This window comes from Falco peregrinus, chromosome 2, assembly GCF_023634155.1.
Source record: "Falco peregrinus isolate bFalPer1 chromosome 2, bFalPer1.pri, whole genome shotgun sequence".
Classification (NCBI taxonomy): Eukaryota; Metazoa; Chordata; class Aves; order Falconiformes; family Falconidae; genus Falco; species Falco peregrinus.
The window spans coordinates 25,087,222-25,102,814 of NC_073722.1; the positions used below are offsets into that span (position 1 = coordinate 25,087,222).

The 15,593-nt window shown below is 39.8% G+C and overlaps 1 protein-coding gene across 6 annotated transcripts in view; it reads right to left on the reverse strand.

Moving 5' to 3' along the window:
• Positions 1-15,593, reverse strand: part of ANKRD17 (ankyrin repeat domain 17) — a 95,022-nt gene that overhangs the window by 19,034 nt on the left and 60,395 nt on the right. For 3 of the 6 annotated variants that reach the window (XM_055794083.1, XM_055794081.1, XM_055794084.1), the window contains exons 14-19: positions 14,924-15,026; positions 12,620-13,375; positions 4,857-5,005; positions 3,013-3,124; positions 2,693-2,838; positions 548-690 (exon numbers count right to left, since the gene is read on the reverse strand). In XM_055794083.1, the coding sequence (XP_055650058.1) occupies positions 548-690; positions 2,693-2,838; positions 3,013-3,124; positions 4,857-5,005; positions 12,620-13,375; positions 14,924-15,026 (1,409 nt within the window). The remainder of the gene's footprint in view (positions 1-547; positions 691-2,692; positions 2,839-3,012; positions 3,125-4,856; positions 5,006-12,619; positions 13,376-14,923; positions 15,027-15,593) is intronic. The other 3 variants (XM_055794082.1, XM_055794086.1, XM_055794085.1) reach the window with 3 other exon arrangements.

Here is a 15,593-nt window from a genome sequence, read left to right on the forward strand (position 1 = left end):
TGCATGTTACCTTTTAATTGCTGTGAATTTAAAAGGCATCTCTTATGAGGAACCTAACTTTTGCTTCGACCTTTCGTTTGACTTGTACAGCATATGGCTGAGCTATTTTCTACCTTGCAATGGATGCAAAAGCATTACATACATGCGTACACACACAGAAAAAGCTTTCTTTGAACTACACAGGGAAAACAAAAGGGTAATACATGCACTTTCCTCATGTAAGCCAGAACTAATTTCAATCCACAATCATAAGCAGGCCAACCACAGCAAAAAGAAAGATTTCTATCTTTGACAAAAGACAGCTGATCATATGATACATTAAAGTTAATAGAGATGAAAGTTAAAACAACATTTGAAAAGCACAGTCAAAACCTTCCATTTCCAACTTAAGAGGAGAGCAGCCTACTACAAATTAAACAATACATTGGTTTTGATCATGTAAAAATGGTAAATTTTACTCCACACAGTTGTCAACAATTTTTTTGGAAAGGGTAAAGACTCACAATGCTACGAAAACTGTGAGAGAAGGGGTGAAAAGATAACTTGCCTGGAATTTATCTCTGCCCCAGCATTTAGCAGAATCTTGATAATGTTCACGTAGCCACCAGAAGCAGCGAGGCTTAAAGGTGTGTAATCAGAAACATTCCTGTGCTCTTTGTTTGCCCCTCGAGCTAGCAGCAACTCCACCACCTGCAGTGTTGTAAGAAATAACATCTGGTTTTCTCCCAAACTTGCAAATCTATCAGGGCAAACGCTTTTGAAGCCTAAATATACCGTTGACATCTTCCAACAGTAAGAAAGCGATTTTACTCAGTTGTTTCCCTATACTCCTCGCCTCCATGAACAGATGAGGCTGCAACTATGTTCCCAAAGCCACTGTAAAACTTCCTTTAAAAAAATTCAATCCTGATTAGCATGCTTAAACCATTCATACCAAATTGTATAACACAGCGAGAAAAAAAATCAGTATATTTTTATAACTATTTTAGCCATGTTTAAAGACTGCTAAACCCAGAGATTCAGTTCAAATACAGTATATGAAGTACTCTTGCTTTTTGCTCTCTCCCATTTCAACACTCAGTTCACTATCAAGTTAAGAACTCATCCTCAAATTGAAGCTGTGGAGCAACAAGAAAGCAGCTGCATGCTTTTATCTTATGTTCTCTATTTACACCACTACACTGAATGGTGTGCAAGTTGTACACAGAAACCTCATGCAAGAGCCATTAGAAACCAACATTTGCATCCCTTCCTGTTTCTCTCTGTACATTAACAAAAAAAGAACACAAGTACTTCTTACACTAGTCCTTCCTTACAGATTCATTTACAACCCAAACTCCTCACAGCTTCCCATACTCTACCCCAAGCTCTCATTCTGTAGTGAAGGTTTACAGAAAACTTGACAAGAAACTAAGCTGTCTAGCAAATTAAAATCAAAATGAACACAGAGGTGAAAACCCACTACATCACCTCCAGTGCAACGTTTAACTTGCTACAATTGCAGCTTGTAAGCATAAAACATGCTTAAATTGTTAGACCTGCACAACTGAAGCCAAGGGCTTTTCAGTCAGAGTATTTCCCCATGAAATCACAGGATAAACTTACAGCCAAATATAAAAACTGGGGCAGGAGGGCATCTGGACATTATCTCTACTACCCAAAACCCAGCGTTTCTCATCATCTTCCCCCCAAAAAGCTGAAGGAAAACATGACACGTTCCTCCAAGGAATACTGTTTGAGAAACAAGATCAATCAATTCTCTGGAAAGGTAAGCATCAATTGACCTTTGCTGTATGAGGCTGCTGGCCACAAAGGCTGCTGCGACAGCCTGACCAAACAGCAGGCCTTTCCCTTCACCAGAGCATGTGACTGGCATGGCAGCTAATCCCCTCAGTGTCTGAAATCCTCTGGATGGTGTTGAAAACAGGCCAGAAAAGCTACAAGTTTTCAGTAAAAGCATGTCTAGGAAGCAATCACCTTTTACATTCCACAGTACCACTGTTAAGACTACCTGTGGAAGTGGGAGAAGCATCTCCAACCTCATTCATTTCCAGATGACCACAGAGGAAGGTGATCCTGCACCAGATTATACAGCCTCCACTGTGGCTTTCGCAACTCAAACAGTAGAAGCATTAACAGAATTACATAAGATTTGTAACAATCATTAGAAAAAAACAAAACAAAATGCAGATTTTATAATTAAGTTACAGAATACAGTATTTAATATAAAGTTCAAAAAAACTCCCCTGCATTTACTTTTGATCAATCATTTGAAAACTGTGTTTTTAGTCAGAGATGCTGGAGTTACCTGCAGCACTCCGATATCCTATGGCCTATATAGAATCCACTGGCAAACCCTCTTGGGTCATATATGAAATTGATTCATGCCTAACTCCAGCTTCTCAACAAGAACACTCATCACATCCACTTTCACAGCTACATCTAATTATGCTGGTAAAAGCCCCATAATGAGCCACTAATGATTACAGCCATGAGGTCATCTACACAGCACTGGTCCAACTTATAAAAAGAGAAAAAAAGCAATCTACATGAGACACGCTGCAATATATAACTTCGAAAATGAGAAGCTCTTTGCATCCTTTTTAAAATAGACCATTCTAGAAGACTGCTTTAGTATACTAACACAATATGTAATCTACACACTGCTACTGAGGACTAAGTTATACTTCACCTCTTGTCTCCCTCCTGAACAAGCCAAAGACAAGGGAGTGTCCTTGGTTCTCTCAGACTGGGCTTCAATATCAGCTCCATTATCCAGTAAGATTTCAACAACACCCACGTGGCCCGCTGTAGCAGCCAAAATAAGCGGAGTAAACCCTGAAATGAAGAGAGACATTTGAAGAGTCCACATTCATAGCTTAAGCGACTTAAGTTAAATCACCAGAAAAGCAAGCCTATAAGCTTCACAAAGACTATGCTTTTTGTGCATTTATTTAATGTGATACACTGGAAAACCGGAGAGGGTCTGTATTGCCGTAGTGAGATACCTACCTTTCTTGTCCCTGTGTTCAATATTAGCTCCTCTCTCTAGCAGTGTTTGTACTAGTTCTTCGTGGCCACCAGCGCAAGCGAGTGTCAATGCTGTGTCATGATTACTCTCAGTCTACAAGAAACATCATATACACAAGATAAATATGTACTTTTCCAAGTACAACCCCTGTTATATTGTGTATTAGCCCAAGTACAACTCTACCTGCCACAGAATAAAAAGCTTCTATAAGTTTAAGACATGTCTACAGATTACCTCATAGTTATCTTTTGTGTTCAAGTTCATAACAGGGTTCTCAAGTCTGCTCTGTTGGAAGATTTGAGAGCAATTCCTGTAAGAATGGAGATTCCTCAGGAACTGAGATCTCATCTGTTCTTTGCTAACTAGCTCAATCTCTTTACCACTGCTTGACCAAGTCCTTTACAAGGTATAATAAAAGAATTTCTTTAATTCTTAACCCTCTGGTTAAACCCAAGGGGAAAAAATTCCCCATCTCATCATTACTGTTGCTGAAGCCTCTGAACAGTACACACCAGCTACAGTGAGTCCACAAATCGCAGTAATGGAAAAGACAAAACTACTGAAAATATACAGAAATCTCTGTCTCTGAGCTTATGCTCCACTTTCAAGTTTTCTTCCTTTTGAGTACTTGCACACTGTCTCCAAGCAAACATTTCTAGCAGTAGATAGCTCTCTGTAACAGCACAGAGCCCTTATCAACCTTGATTCTGCATATGAAATGCTTGCAGTGTAACAACACACATTTCATTTCTCAGTATTGCCAGGGCCCGTGTGGATGACCACTGTCCTATCTGAAAAAGCAACCAAGGAACTCCGAGAACTACTGGCACTGTTAGTTAACAACACAGGGACTGCCTAAAACCACAACTCTCTCTTCTTAAACAACAAGAAACACCAAACCAGCAAAAACACCCAAACCCCAAACACATTTATTTTTTTATTACCTTTCATAAGAACTTAGTTTTACTCTACTCTCTTACATCCCAGGGTACTGGCAGCTTATGATAATGTTAATCTGCACTGGTGCCTAGCAGCTAGCAACAAGACCAGTCAGGTTATGGCAAGAACTCCTGTACATGGTCACAGCAGAAACCAAGCCAACTGCCACAAACAACTGAAGTAGCCAAGACTGGTTTTCCAAAGGTTTCTCCCCTTTTCCCCCCAAGAGTCCCATGCCTTTCCTCTTCTCCACACTGCCCACATCTTAGCCATATCATGTATAGTCTAGAGCTATGCATATACATGTGCTAGTTAGTACATGTATGCGCTTTTTTTGATGGCCAGCTAGCTACAAGTCAACTTAAAGCAGCTATTTTTAAAAATAATTTCAATACCAAAATGCCTTTTCTTTAGTGGAAATGAGAGCTTGTTATTATTTCTTCTTGCTAAAAGAATTACAGAAATTATTAGTTTCAACACTTTCATACTTCTGTCAAGCTGGGTGATCATTGGCCAACAACTTCAAGCACACTACCCCCAACCCCCCCGTGTGCAATATTTTAAGGCTTTTTTTGTCTTAGGATATCAGCACAATATTTTCTGTCAGAAGACAACTTTGCTGTTTCTCATAATCACTCCGACAACTAAGAAACAAGAAATACAAGTGTTTAGCCATTCAAAGACCTTCTCTTTTGTTCAGCAAGAACACAGAGGAAAGTGGACTGCAACTCTCTAGGGAGTTGTACAGGATTTCCAAAAGCAACACATCAAGTCTCTAGAACCCAATTCATTATACAACAGAGCTGTTTACTATCACTGAATTATTCAGGATGCAGAAGAAAAATAGCTTCACGTATCTGCGCTGCAGTGGCAATTGCAGGCTTACCTGTGCATCGATATCTATAGCAGGGTAGATTGGTAGCATGGCTGAAGGAGAAATGATAGGACTTGGAGTTGGCGTCTGAGGTTGGGAGACAGAAGTTGCAATGCTGTGGGTAGGAGTGTTTGACATTGCAGATGCTCTTCCGCTCACTGCTGTTGAACAGAATAATTACACTTAGCAAAAGCAAAACACTTAACTTCAGATGTTAAACATGACAATAAATGGACAGGGGGACAGAACTCCCACTGACCAAACTCCCCAAGAACTTTATTTTCCACAAAAAACATTTTCCACTCTTTTAACCCAATCTTTGAACCTTTAACACTTTGATTTTAACAACTATGCAGAAGGTTAACTGTATTCAATCAAAGAAATATGTATCAGATGGGCATGTTTTCTAGAAGCCCACCACACACAAAAAGGATTTATTTTTTTTAAAAACCCAAAGATCTCTCCTCCAAGCCAGCCATTATTTGGACCACAGGTTCCATACCTTTAGAAGCAGAACTGCAGAACAAGTCCAATCAATGGGTATCAACGCAATTTTTCTTAAAACAGTTTAAGGATTTTCATATAAAAGTCCATCCAATTATCACCCTCTACCCCCCTGGCCCCCATAAACATAAAAAAAAGCAACAGTGCTAGCATCAGGATGCTCACATGGCAGAATTTGTTGACATCAGAGAAGTGGAAGCTTCGTAACAGCCATTTTGCAGAAACTTTGGTCAAGGTTGTTAGGATAAGCAAAAGGTAAATACCATTTTACAGTTGACAACAGCATATTGACATGACACAAAATAGCACCGACTGCCACGCTTCCCTGAAATTCATGTCATACATGTAACATTTAAAAGTATCGAGCAAACTTGAATCTACAACAGCCTTTGGGAAAAAAACTCCCGTTTTCCTTCTTTTGGTTTTGTCCTTAACAGAACTCCATGGTTTTCTCCCTGACTTTTCTCCAGTATTTCTACAGGTCTTTTTCACACATGATCAGCAAAAGAGAAAGTAAAGTACTGTACACTTCTCCTGTCAAGTTGACAAAGGCATCTTTAACTGCAACATTGAAGAAATGCACTTTCCACATATAGTCAGTATTCATCTAGTACACACCACCAAGTAACCTTGTGGAACATCAAATAATACCCCTTTACCCCCACCTTTTCAAGCCTTGGTCATTTTTCAAACAGGTTTAATCATCAGCCATGTCCCTAACTGCCAGCCATTGATAATTAGCTCCTATATTAAATTTGAAGTGGTAAGTTCTTCAACAAATGCCGCAAAAACTGTACCCTGACGTGCCAATTTGTGTACTCCCTCCTCTGCAAGGCAGCTATGTTTTTCATCCATTACTAATTTAATTTCTGAACTTCCTATACAAAATCCCAGCAAAGCAGCTAATAAATGTCACTGAAACGAAGAAACCCCAGCTTAAAACATAAAAAGTATTATTAACTTTATATGTAAATCAAGATTCAAACTCCCTTGACCTTTATATAACAGTGCCTTCTGAAAGCTTTTCTCATCTTATGAAACAAATCACACTAAGCATGGATTAAAGGAAACGTGCAGAAGCTAAGCCAAAATATTCTGACATAAGGTCAAAAATTATGGCCCAAGGGATTTCTGTACAGAGAAGTAACCGAAGATCTTAATGACCTATCATTCTGTGGAGCATCTAATTTAAACTCTGCTCATTCCTTATACTGACTGTAAATGAGAGATACAACCTAAAACCACAACTTCTGATCGGTTTCACAGAGAAGGATAAGAAGTTATCTTTTCAACTCCTGCTCCCCTCCTTACACATACGGTCATAACAAGTAATTTTGAAGAACTAGCATAGGCACCTTCTTTCTTTAAGTTCAAAGAGCAAGTTAAAGCAGCACAAGAACAGTAATGGAATTATAAAGGATGAGGATTCTTGACTCTTCACATCTAGTCCAAAAGAATCCAATAAAAATGGTAAAACGGACTGGAAACTAACCAAATATGCTTAACTTGGATGATATAAAAGCACAATCATCAAATAACTCACATATGAAAAAAGTTAATCCTGCTACAGTACCACGTGTATTTCAAACAGTTTCTAAGAATTATAGCTGTAGTCCCAATATGGGGGCTGGGGAGCATCTACTACTTTGCAGAGGCACTATTAAAGTTCTTAGACCTTAACAACAAAACAAAACAAAACCAAGGTAGTTAGGAAGGTCTCAGTTCCAGTAAAGTCTGTTTTTTGTACTAATGGTGTTGCAGTGAGGGGGAAGAAAAAGAAAGCCCACCAAAAAAAAAAAAAAAAAAAAGATAAAAAAAAGATACATGTTTAAAAGCAACATCCCTCTTTCCACAAGGAAGAAAACCTTTATTATACAACCCATATATAAATATTTTTATGCATACTAGTAGGGGAGAATATGCATGTTGACTTACAGTTCTCTTAAGTGTATTTTGAATGTGCATCTGCAATAATTCACAGACAAATAGAAGTTCATAACCCTACAGCACATTTCACTGAGACAAGACATTAATTTTCATGGGTAATGACTTCGATTATATTTATTTCATTATCACCTGTGCAGAGTATAATTAACATGCCAAGGGCAACGAACAGAATCTTTACCATGTCCAATGAAAAATATTAAAAGTTTCCACTAAGCCAAAAGGTTTTCCACAACAGTCTTGAGCAGTGGAAAAAAAAAAAAAGGCATAACCAGCTGGCTTGACCATCCCATATAAAAGCACTAGCAGCCAAAGGTCTCTTCTCCTCTGCCCCTCCATCTACTCTAATGGACCAGTAGCAACATTTAACTAGAAGTCTGTACTTCAAGATTGAAACATTGTTACCTCACACCTGGGATAATGAAGTCTTCAAAGCTAGTTCACTATTAGAATATTTTAGTATATACATGCCTTGATATGGACCAGCTATCAGTCTTAATCATGTTACAAAACATGGTTAAGCTTCTTTGACACAGTATGTTGCTCCAAGCACCACTTGACCACTAAGTCACAGTCTTTTACATTTGTTTGGACATTAGACAACCAGTTTTGTGCTTACTCGTAGTAGGAGCATGGCTGCTCTTCATATGGATTTCCTTCTGGACATCTGAAGTTTCACTCAGCTTCAATCAAAAAAAAAGGACACCCCCACAGCTGCTACTTTCTCCCCCACGGCCAACAGCCTCACCATCTAGAGAAGCATTTGGCTTACAAATGTTGTCCCAGCATTAGGGGATGAAAGAAAACAGCCAAGCTGACGAATTAGAACACCTGAAAACTAACACAAGATACTTAACATTGTAGCCAGTATTTTTATCTCACTGCTCTACATGCCCTAACTCAAAACTTGTGTCTGGAAAAAAGCCCAAAATTCTCAAAAGAACATGGAGTTGTTCGCACTGTTCAAGTTTGTTGCTTCCTTGAATACTTTGTATTTTCATTAAGTGCATGATATTACAGAAACCAAGCACCTTTACAATCCCATTTCATCTTAATTGTTAACAGAACTTTCACGTTAGTTTTGTCCGATTGTAGGTGCAGCACTGTTCTTATGTATTTATTCCTTATTTTCGGTAATGCCAACAGTAGATGGATAAAAACTTTTTCACATATTACAATAAGCCAAGATGAGGGACTGAGGGAAAACAAATCCAACATTACAAGAAATCTATTAAGATACCTCAGCTTTTTCCAACTTGTTAAAGCCAAATCAACAAGCTTGTTTCACACCAGGTTGTTCTCCTCTGCCCTCAATTTCTCTGTTGTATCTTAAGTTATTAACAGCTATGCTCCTGCCACACATGCTTAAAACCAGTACAGGACACTTCAGATGCATAACATGCCTTGAATTACAAGAGTCAAAGTTATGTTCTGAATTCAAATACAAACACACAGCGTTGCTTCTTCATACTAACAGCTCCATGGATGAAGCCTGAAAACCACAGTGGCAGTCTTGATTATTAGTTATAGTCTGAAAGGTGGACTACCCCAGGCTCAGTCCCACACAAAACCAGCTGCCTAGCAATAGCCAAAAGTCTCTTAATATTCCAAGGGCAAGGGTCTAAATGCATTTACCATCCATCTGCAAGAGCAGCACAACCATTGCCAGCAATCTGTAGCTACACCAGCACATAACAATTTACATCCTCAGTTTTCTGCAGCTCCTGTGTAGGTCGTGAGACAGACAGAACCTCCTAATTTTTCTGTGATGCTGGTGCTCTACACAGTTATTTTTTCAGTACTGAGTGTCTGTGAAGAACTTACAGGCAATGCATATTCTTTCTTATGTATTAATTCAGTCACAATTAAAACTGACTCATCCCACAAGGTAGCTACCAGGAATTAATCTTATCCAGTGCTTCAGTATTCCTGAAGTTTTGTGAGGCTCTGTTACCAAACCTAATCCTTTGAATAGTTACTATTTTAAAAGAAGTTTCCTAATAAAACCAGGGATTTTTTTTTCTTTATGTCCTTAACATACCATTTAACATCTGCAATGTTTTCATTCGAGAGTTACATAACTAACCCTAAAAAATACTTCTATTCACTACCCCCACAGCAAGCAAAGAACTTATCCAGCAACTGAAGCTGAAGAGCAAACCTTTTGCTTGTCAATTCCAGCAGGATCACAAAAGCAGCCTGAAGTTAAAACTGAAGGATTATTTACTGCTTTTTCACAACTTAACCTATTTCTTTCTTTAGGAAAACCCCAAACCCCTTTACTTGGTACATTCTCTTACCATGCTTCCCAGGCAAATTGCATAGAGCTCTGGTAATGTCAATTAGCTTCTCTAAGAGCAAGGAATCCTACTCTCAAGTCCCAGAGCTGATCTAGCAACAACACTTGACCTCTCCACCAATACCCACGTCTTACACTCGCCTCTAACAAATACAAGCATTTATGTACCTGGCCTTGTTTGAAACAAGTACTTAAAATGGGAAAACTGAACTCATTGTTTGCAACTAAGTTAGCACACGGATGAACATTAGGTAAGGCTTACACAGCTAGGTGAAGCTTTGTTTTTGTAACTGGTGCTGTTCGCCACAGCTCTGTGATGAAACTTAACTCAAGCCATCTCAGAAACGGAGATCTAAATACATAGGAATATTCTATAAGGTTCCAATTAAAGCAATACACACAAATACTGATCAAATATTTAGCTGCTGCTTAAACATTTTCTGTTACATTGAGCTCATTTCACCTCCACTCTAAATACTGATGTGTGGATTCAAGTTGGCACTTAAGTCATATCTCAGGTCTGTGTCTGCTCTTGCTTAAAAAGAAAGCCAACTACAATTAGCCACTTCACAGAAAAACAAAGACTGAAGGAATTGCAGCTGTACAGCTTTTAACAGTCTTGTCACAAGTGCTTTCCAGAGCACAATTCGGTGGGGTATGAAGGGACTGAGAGCAGCCCTGAGGACAAGGGACTTGGGGTACTGGTGGATGCAAGCTGGACATGAGCCAGCAGTGCGCGCTCACAGCCCAGAAAGCCAACCAAGTCCTGGGCCATATCCAAAGCAGCATGGCCAGCAGCCCCTCTGCTCCACTCTGGTGACACCCCTGCTGCAGTACTGCATCCAGCTCTGGGGCCCCCAACAGAAGGAGGACACGGACCTGTTGGAGCAAGCCCAGAGGAAGCCACAGAAACAATCAGAGGGCTGGTGCACATCTCCTGGGCAGACAGGCTGAGAGTTGGGGTTGTTCAGCCTAGAGAAGAAGCTGTTTCAGGGAGAGCTTACAGCATCCTTCCACTACCTAGAGGCCAACAAACTTTTTAGCAGGGCTTGTTGTGATAGAACAAGGGGTAACGGTTTCAAACTAAAGAGAGAGTAGTTTTAGACTAGATATAAGGAAGGCATTCTTTACTGTGAGGGTGGCAAGGCACTGGCACAGGCTGCCGGGAGAGATAGTAGATGCCCCAATCCCTGGAAACATTCAAGGTCAGGTTGGACAGGGCCCCTCCAATCTAGCTGAAGATGTCCCTGCTCATGGCAGGGGGTGTGGACTAAATGACCTCTAAAGATCCCTTCCAACCCAAACCATTCTATGATTCTCCAAATTTAGACCTTATCCCCAACTGCATGTGTGCATGCACATAGTAAGAACTGGGACTATGGAGAAGAAAACCACTCACTCAAATGCACTTTGGAAATGTCTGACCTTTCCAAAAATGCATGCATGAGCATTTGGGTATGTAGCAGATGACCCAAAACTGCAGGCTCTCAAGATGTTATATGTGGTTGAACACATAAACTTGGAGTTAGGACGTTTGTTAAGTTGTATCTAAACATAATTGAAGTGCATTGCAAAGATTCTTCTTAAGTAAAAGACCTGCAATTATCCCATCTCTTCAATTGGAGTAGTTGGTATCGTTATGTATCCCAGCAGCTCCACATCAGAATAATCTTCACTGTTAATGCATGATGGATGTGGTTTTATCTATTTTTTCATGCATCCAGTTTTTTATCCACTGACAGATTTTTAGCCAATCTGTATGTCTAGGCTTCAATTCTAACACAAGAATTTCAGAATAGAATCTCTTGTCTCCTTTAAGTTTCAGTAGTCTTTTATGAGGCTTTGTCCAAGTATCAGGTTACTCATTAGATGCCTAATTTGAAAACTGTTGTTCCAACTATTTTAAACTATCACCATCTGGTATTTTTAACCATTACCATATCTTCTATTCACTCTCCACCATTATCGTACTCCAATAACTCTTGCAGTATATGCAGGATGAGCACCACACCTCTGGGCTAAAGCACCCCTGGAAACCTGCCTTTCCTCTGGCAGACGCCCTCATCCTAACATATTTTACATAACAGACTTATCAAAATAGAGAGCACTTAAATGAAAGTCCATCAGCTTAACCAAGAGCACCTCAGTGAAATTGTATCAAGTGACACGATTTTCTTTTTTAATACTTTGTCCTAACAATCTGTATTCAGCTAAGCTGTCAAAATGAGTATTTCAGCAACTACTTTAACATGGAAAGGGGGATAAGTGAAACTGAATGAGGTGTAAAGGAAAGCAGCACTAACAACGCATGTTTCCTACAGCATTTAAAACCCATTTCACTCTTTTGTTTTACTACTTAAGGTCTTAGTGCACTGATGTCACTGGGTAAAGAAATCCCCAAAGCAATGAAGAATTTGGTAAGGCTCAATTTGTTTTTCACTGGCAAAGCAGCCATTTTAATGGGTAGACATTTTTAGAAGTCATAGGATAATAATCTTTTTTTTTTCCAAACAGAAGTAAAAGCTTCCAATAGGTAGACTATTCAAGGCCAAACAGAGGAGCTCTCATCCAAAAGCCTACAGGCTCCTTACAGATTTATAGGCTTGACACTGTGCTATGGTTGCTCAAAGCCTGTTCTGAGTGCTCCAAATGAGCTCTCTGTTAGCTAGTCCAAAGTACTAACCAGTTATCATCAAGATACTGTTCCCAAGCTACTAACAGGCTGAAGTAGAACCGTTAGAGCCTAGGGCATTCCCCCCTGCAAACTATAAAGAGTTAGAAATGCCCCTTCTGACATACCAACCTGACAAACAGGCACCAGTTAGCTCAACAAAAAGAAAGGCAACCGTGTAAATCGAAAAGTTAAAACTAGTTTTCTGAACTCCTAAAGACAGGGATCAGTAGGCTAGTGGTACTTGCCGTGGAGCTAGCAGGAATGCACAAACACACACACACAAACATAAAGAAGTGGACATACCCTCAACTGGTCAAGCAAATATTAAACCTGCTCATAACAATATAAACCCACCTGCCATGATGTCATCCAGCGTGTCATTGAGCGTCTGAGCAGGGCTGGCTACCATTAACCCTTGCTGTGTTTCTGTCAGTATTCCTTGCCCCAGCCCTGCTAGTTGTGCTTGGCCCAATACTGGCTGTCCAACTATAACACCTTGCAGTTCTGTAAGATTTGCGATGGACCCTGGAGGTAAGGAACCTGCTGCCAGAGGCAAAGCTTGTGGCATCGCCAGAGGCTGAATTGGTGCAAAACCCGTCTGCGCAGCAGCTTGCTGAGGATCATCTTTAAGCAAGATGGGGTCCACTTGCTGTAATCGTGCATAGTCTCCCTCTGAGAGTTGTTCTCCTACCCCAACAGGAGTCAGTAGTCCCAGATGCTGGCAAGACTGCTGCTGCTGCTGCTGCTGGAGCTGAATTCTTTGCGCTTTTACCTCTAGATATTGCTTTTTTAGCTGCTGCTGAGTTTTCAGCTGTAACTCTCGCTCCACTTTCTGCAGTTCCTCCAAAATCTTTTGTTTCTTCTGAATTTGTTCCTCTCTCGTTTTGTTCAGCTCCTCAATCTTCTCTTTGGTGAGCTGGTCAGCATGTGCCAATTCCAGGGACTGCAGCTGAGCGTTCTTCTCTATGGCTTCTTTTATCCTCTGCTCCAGCTCTGTCAACTTGCCCTGAGCCTCTTCTACAATGCTCTCTGGAGACTGATTGGTGATGTAACCCTGTACATCCTGGTTGTTTGCTGGCAAATGACTGCTGGACTTTTGTTTAGAAGCAGCTGTGTGAAAAAGAAACCCCCTCAGAACCAATGGAAGTGCATATGAATAGCATCCTCATTATAGAGCTACTGTTGGGATGCTAAATGGCCGGTTATGCACCAAGACACAGCACCCACAGAAGGTCAGCGTGTACTGTAAGGCCCTCAAAGAAAACCGCATCTTTCACTATCAATTTTAAGACAGCAGTCAGATTGAATTTAACAGTACAGATTACTGCGCATACATTCCAAATAACCCTGCACTACGTTGACATATTTATTCCAAAAATTGTTATACTTTTGCCAAATGAAGCGATTGTCTCAAGAGCCGCTGTTATCAAGTGGTGCTACAAGATAAAGGGGAACAAAAAGAAAGGATATGCTGTCTCTTTACTTGATGTTTTGCGACTGGTATCAACGTGTTAAGACTTAAACGTATGGTTACAGCCCTGAAAGCACAGCAAAAGTGATGCAAAAACATCTCAAGGGACAGGTGACTTGCTCTAGGCCACCAGTTTTGTGAGTAACTCAGTACATTTTAGGAAGTGCTACACTTTCTAGGACTACTGAATCCTTTCACTACAGGTATCCAGCTTTGCTCAGTTGACAAACAGTGCTAGAACCCAGAATAGTCATTTATCAATATTTAACATGATCTAACAGGGTATGTTTAGCCACTACTATTTTATCCATAGCAGACATTATTTTGCCTGTGTCAAAACTTGGCTCTCTGCCCAGACAAGGCAAATATTTCAGCCTTTCTGTAAGAATGAGCGATGGACTAATCCAATTCATCTTTTATGAAGAAGTCCACAGTAACACAGCTGACATGGTCTGCCATACCAGTTGGAGAAGGAACAATCGGTTAATTTTGAAGGGCGAAAGGCAAATCAAAACTCAGGATTTGAGTCAGTGGAGGTGCCCAGTTTCTTCCAGTCATCCTCGCTGTATTTCCAGAACAATACAAGTGTACACACAGTATTAATTTTATGACATGCACGCCTGTATTTGCACTATTGCTGATCCTTGATAAAAATAGTTTTGGAAGAAAATTCTTAAGTACAGAAAGCGTTAAGTGTCAAAATGGCGGTATCAAAATAGATGCAAATTTAGTCCTAGCAGGACCTGAGCCACATCAGACTACGTATTTTATAGCACAAGAAATTCCGCCTTCAAATTAGTCAAACCCACTCCAAGACTACTATTCTAAGTAAACACAAGTTATCAAATCAACTACAATATGGAGATTAACATTGTTTTTACAACTACCATTATCAAATTTACATAGGCTTCTGGGTGACATTTTGCATTAGTCCAGTATGTCAGACTAATATATATTTAAACATGTTTACTTAGGCAGATTTCTTGACGCTTTACGATTACAGGGTTAGATGACTGATACTTCATATTTGGCAGATAAGCAAATCCTTAAAAAAAAAAAAAAAATTGCCATTTCCTTGACTGAATCCATAAGCACTCTTCATAGGAACTACTCTGCTAGAAGTGCAACCCTCTATCTTCTGCCTAAGGAAGGATATTTAGAAAATAAGCTCCAGAACTAAGACTGACCTTTATTTCTGATGGGAAGGGTTGTGGCGACATTAGCAGGGGGTTTGTCAGGCTCCTGGGGTGGAACGACCATGGGCAGCGCCTGCACTGGTACACGAGGAGCCTAAAATGTTGGATACTAACAGATTACTTTTCTCATACTCTAATCTAGTTATAATTCAATAGAAGGTAAACAAAACCTGTTAGAAAAGCAGACTTTAAATGGTGACTAGTAACACTTAATACTTTTTTAATATGCCAAGTTCAGTAGTTAACAATTTGAGATCATCTGACTTGTATATACTCCGCAATTTTAACCTAAGAAATTAATTGCTGAACAATACTTGTCTCAGCATGGTACAGGGTTATACTATGGTAAAGCAAATACAAGTCACAATGGGCTACAAATGTAATTCCAAAGAGCCTCATTAAAGAAGACCTTTTTACTTGCTGGGGTTCTTTTCCCCCCCTCTTCACTTTTTCCAGTAATATTTATAGAGCAAAAAGAACAACGATGAAAGCACTACACAGTGATGCTCAAAGGTCTTTACTTTGAGCTGTCTTGAACATCGTAATTTTCAGTGTGTTCACCTACAGTTCAGTAGTTCATGAAATGAATGATTAACTCTTCTCTCATCTTTGAACTCCCAAGTAAGCTACAAAAAGAAATGCAAAAAAGCCCCACAAATCC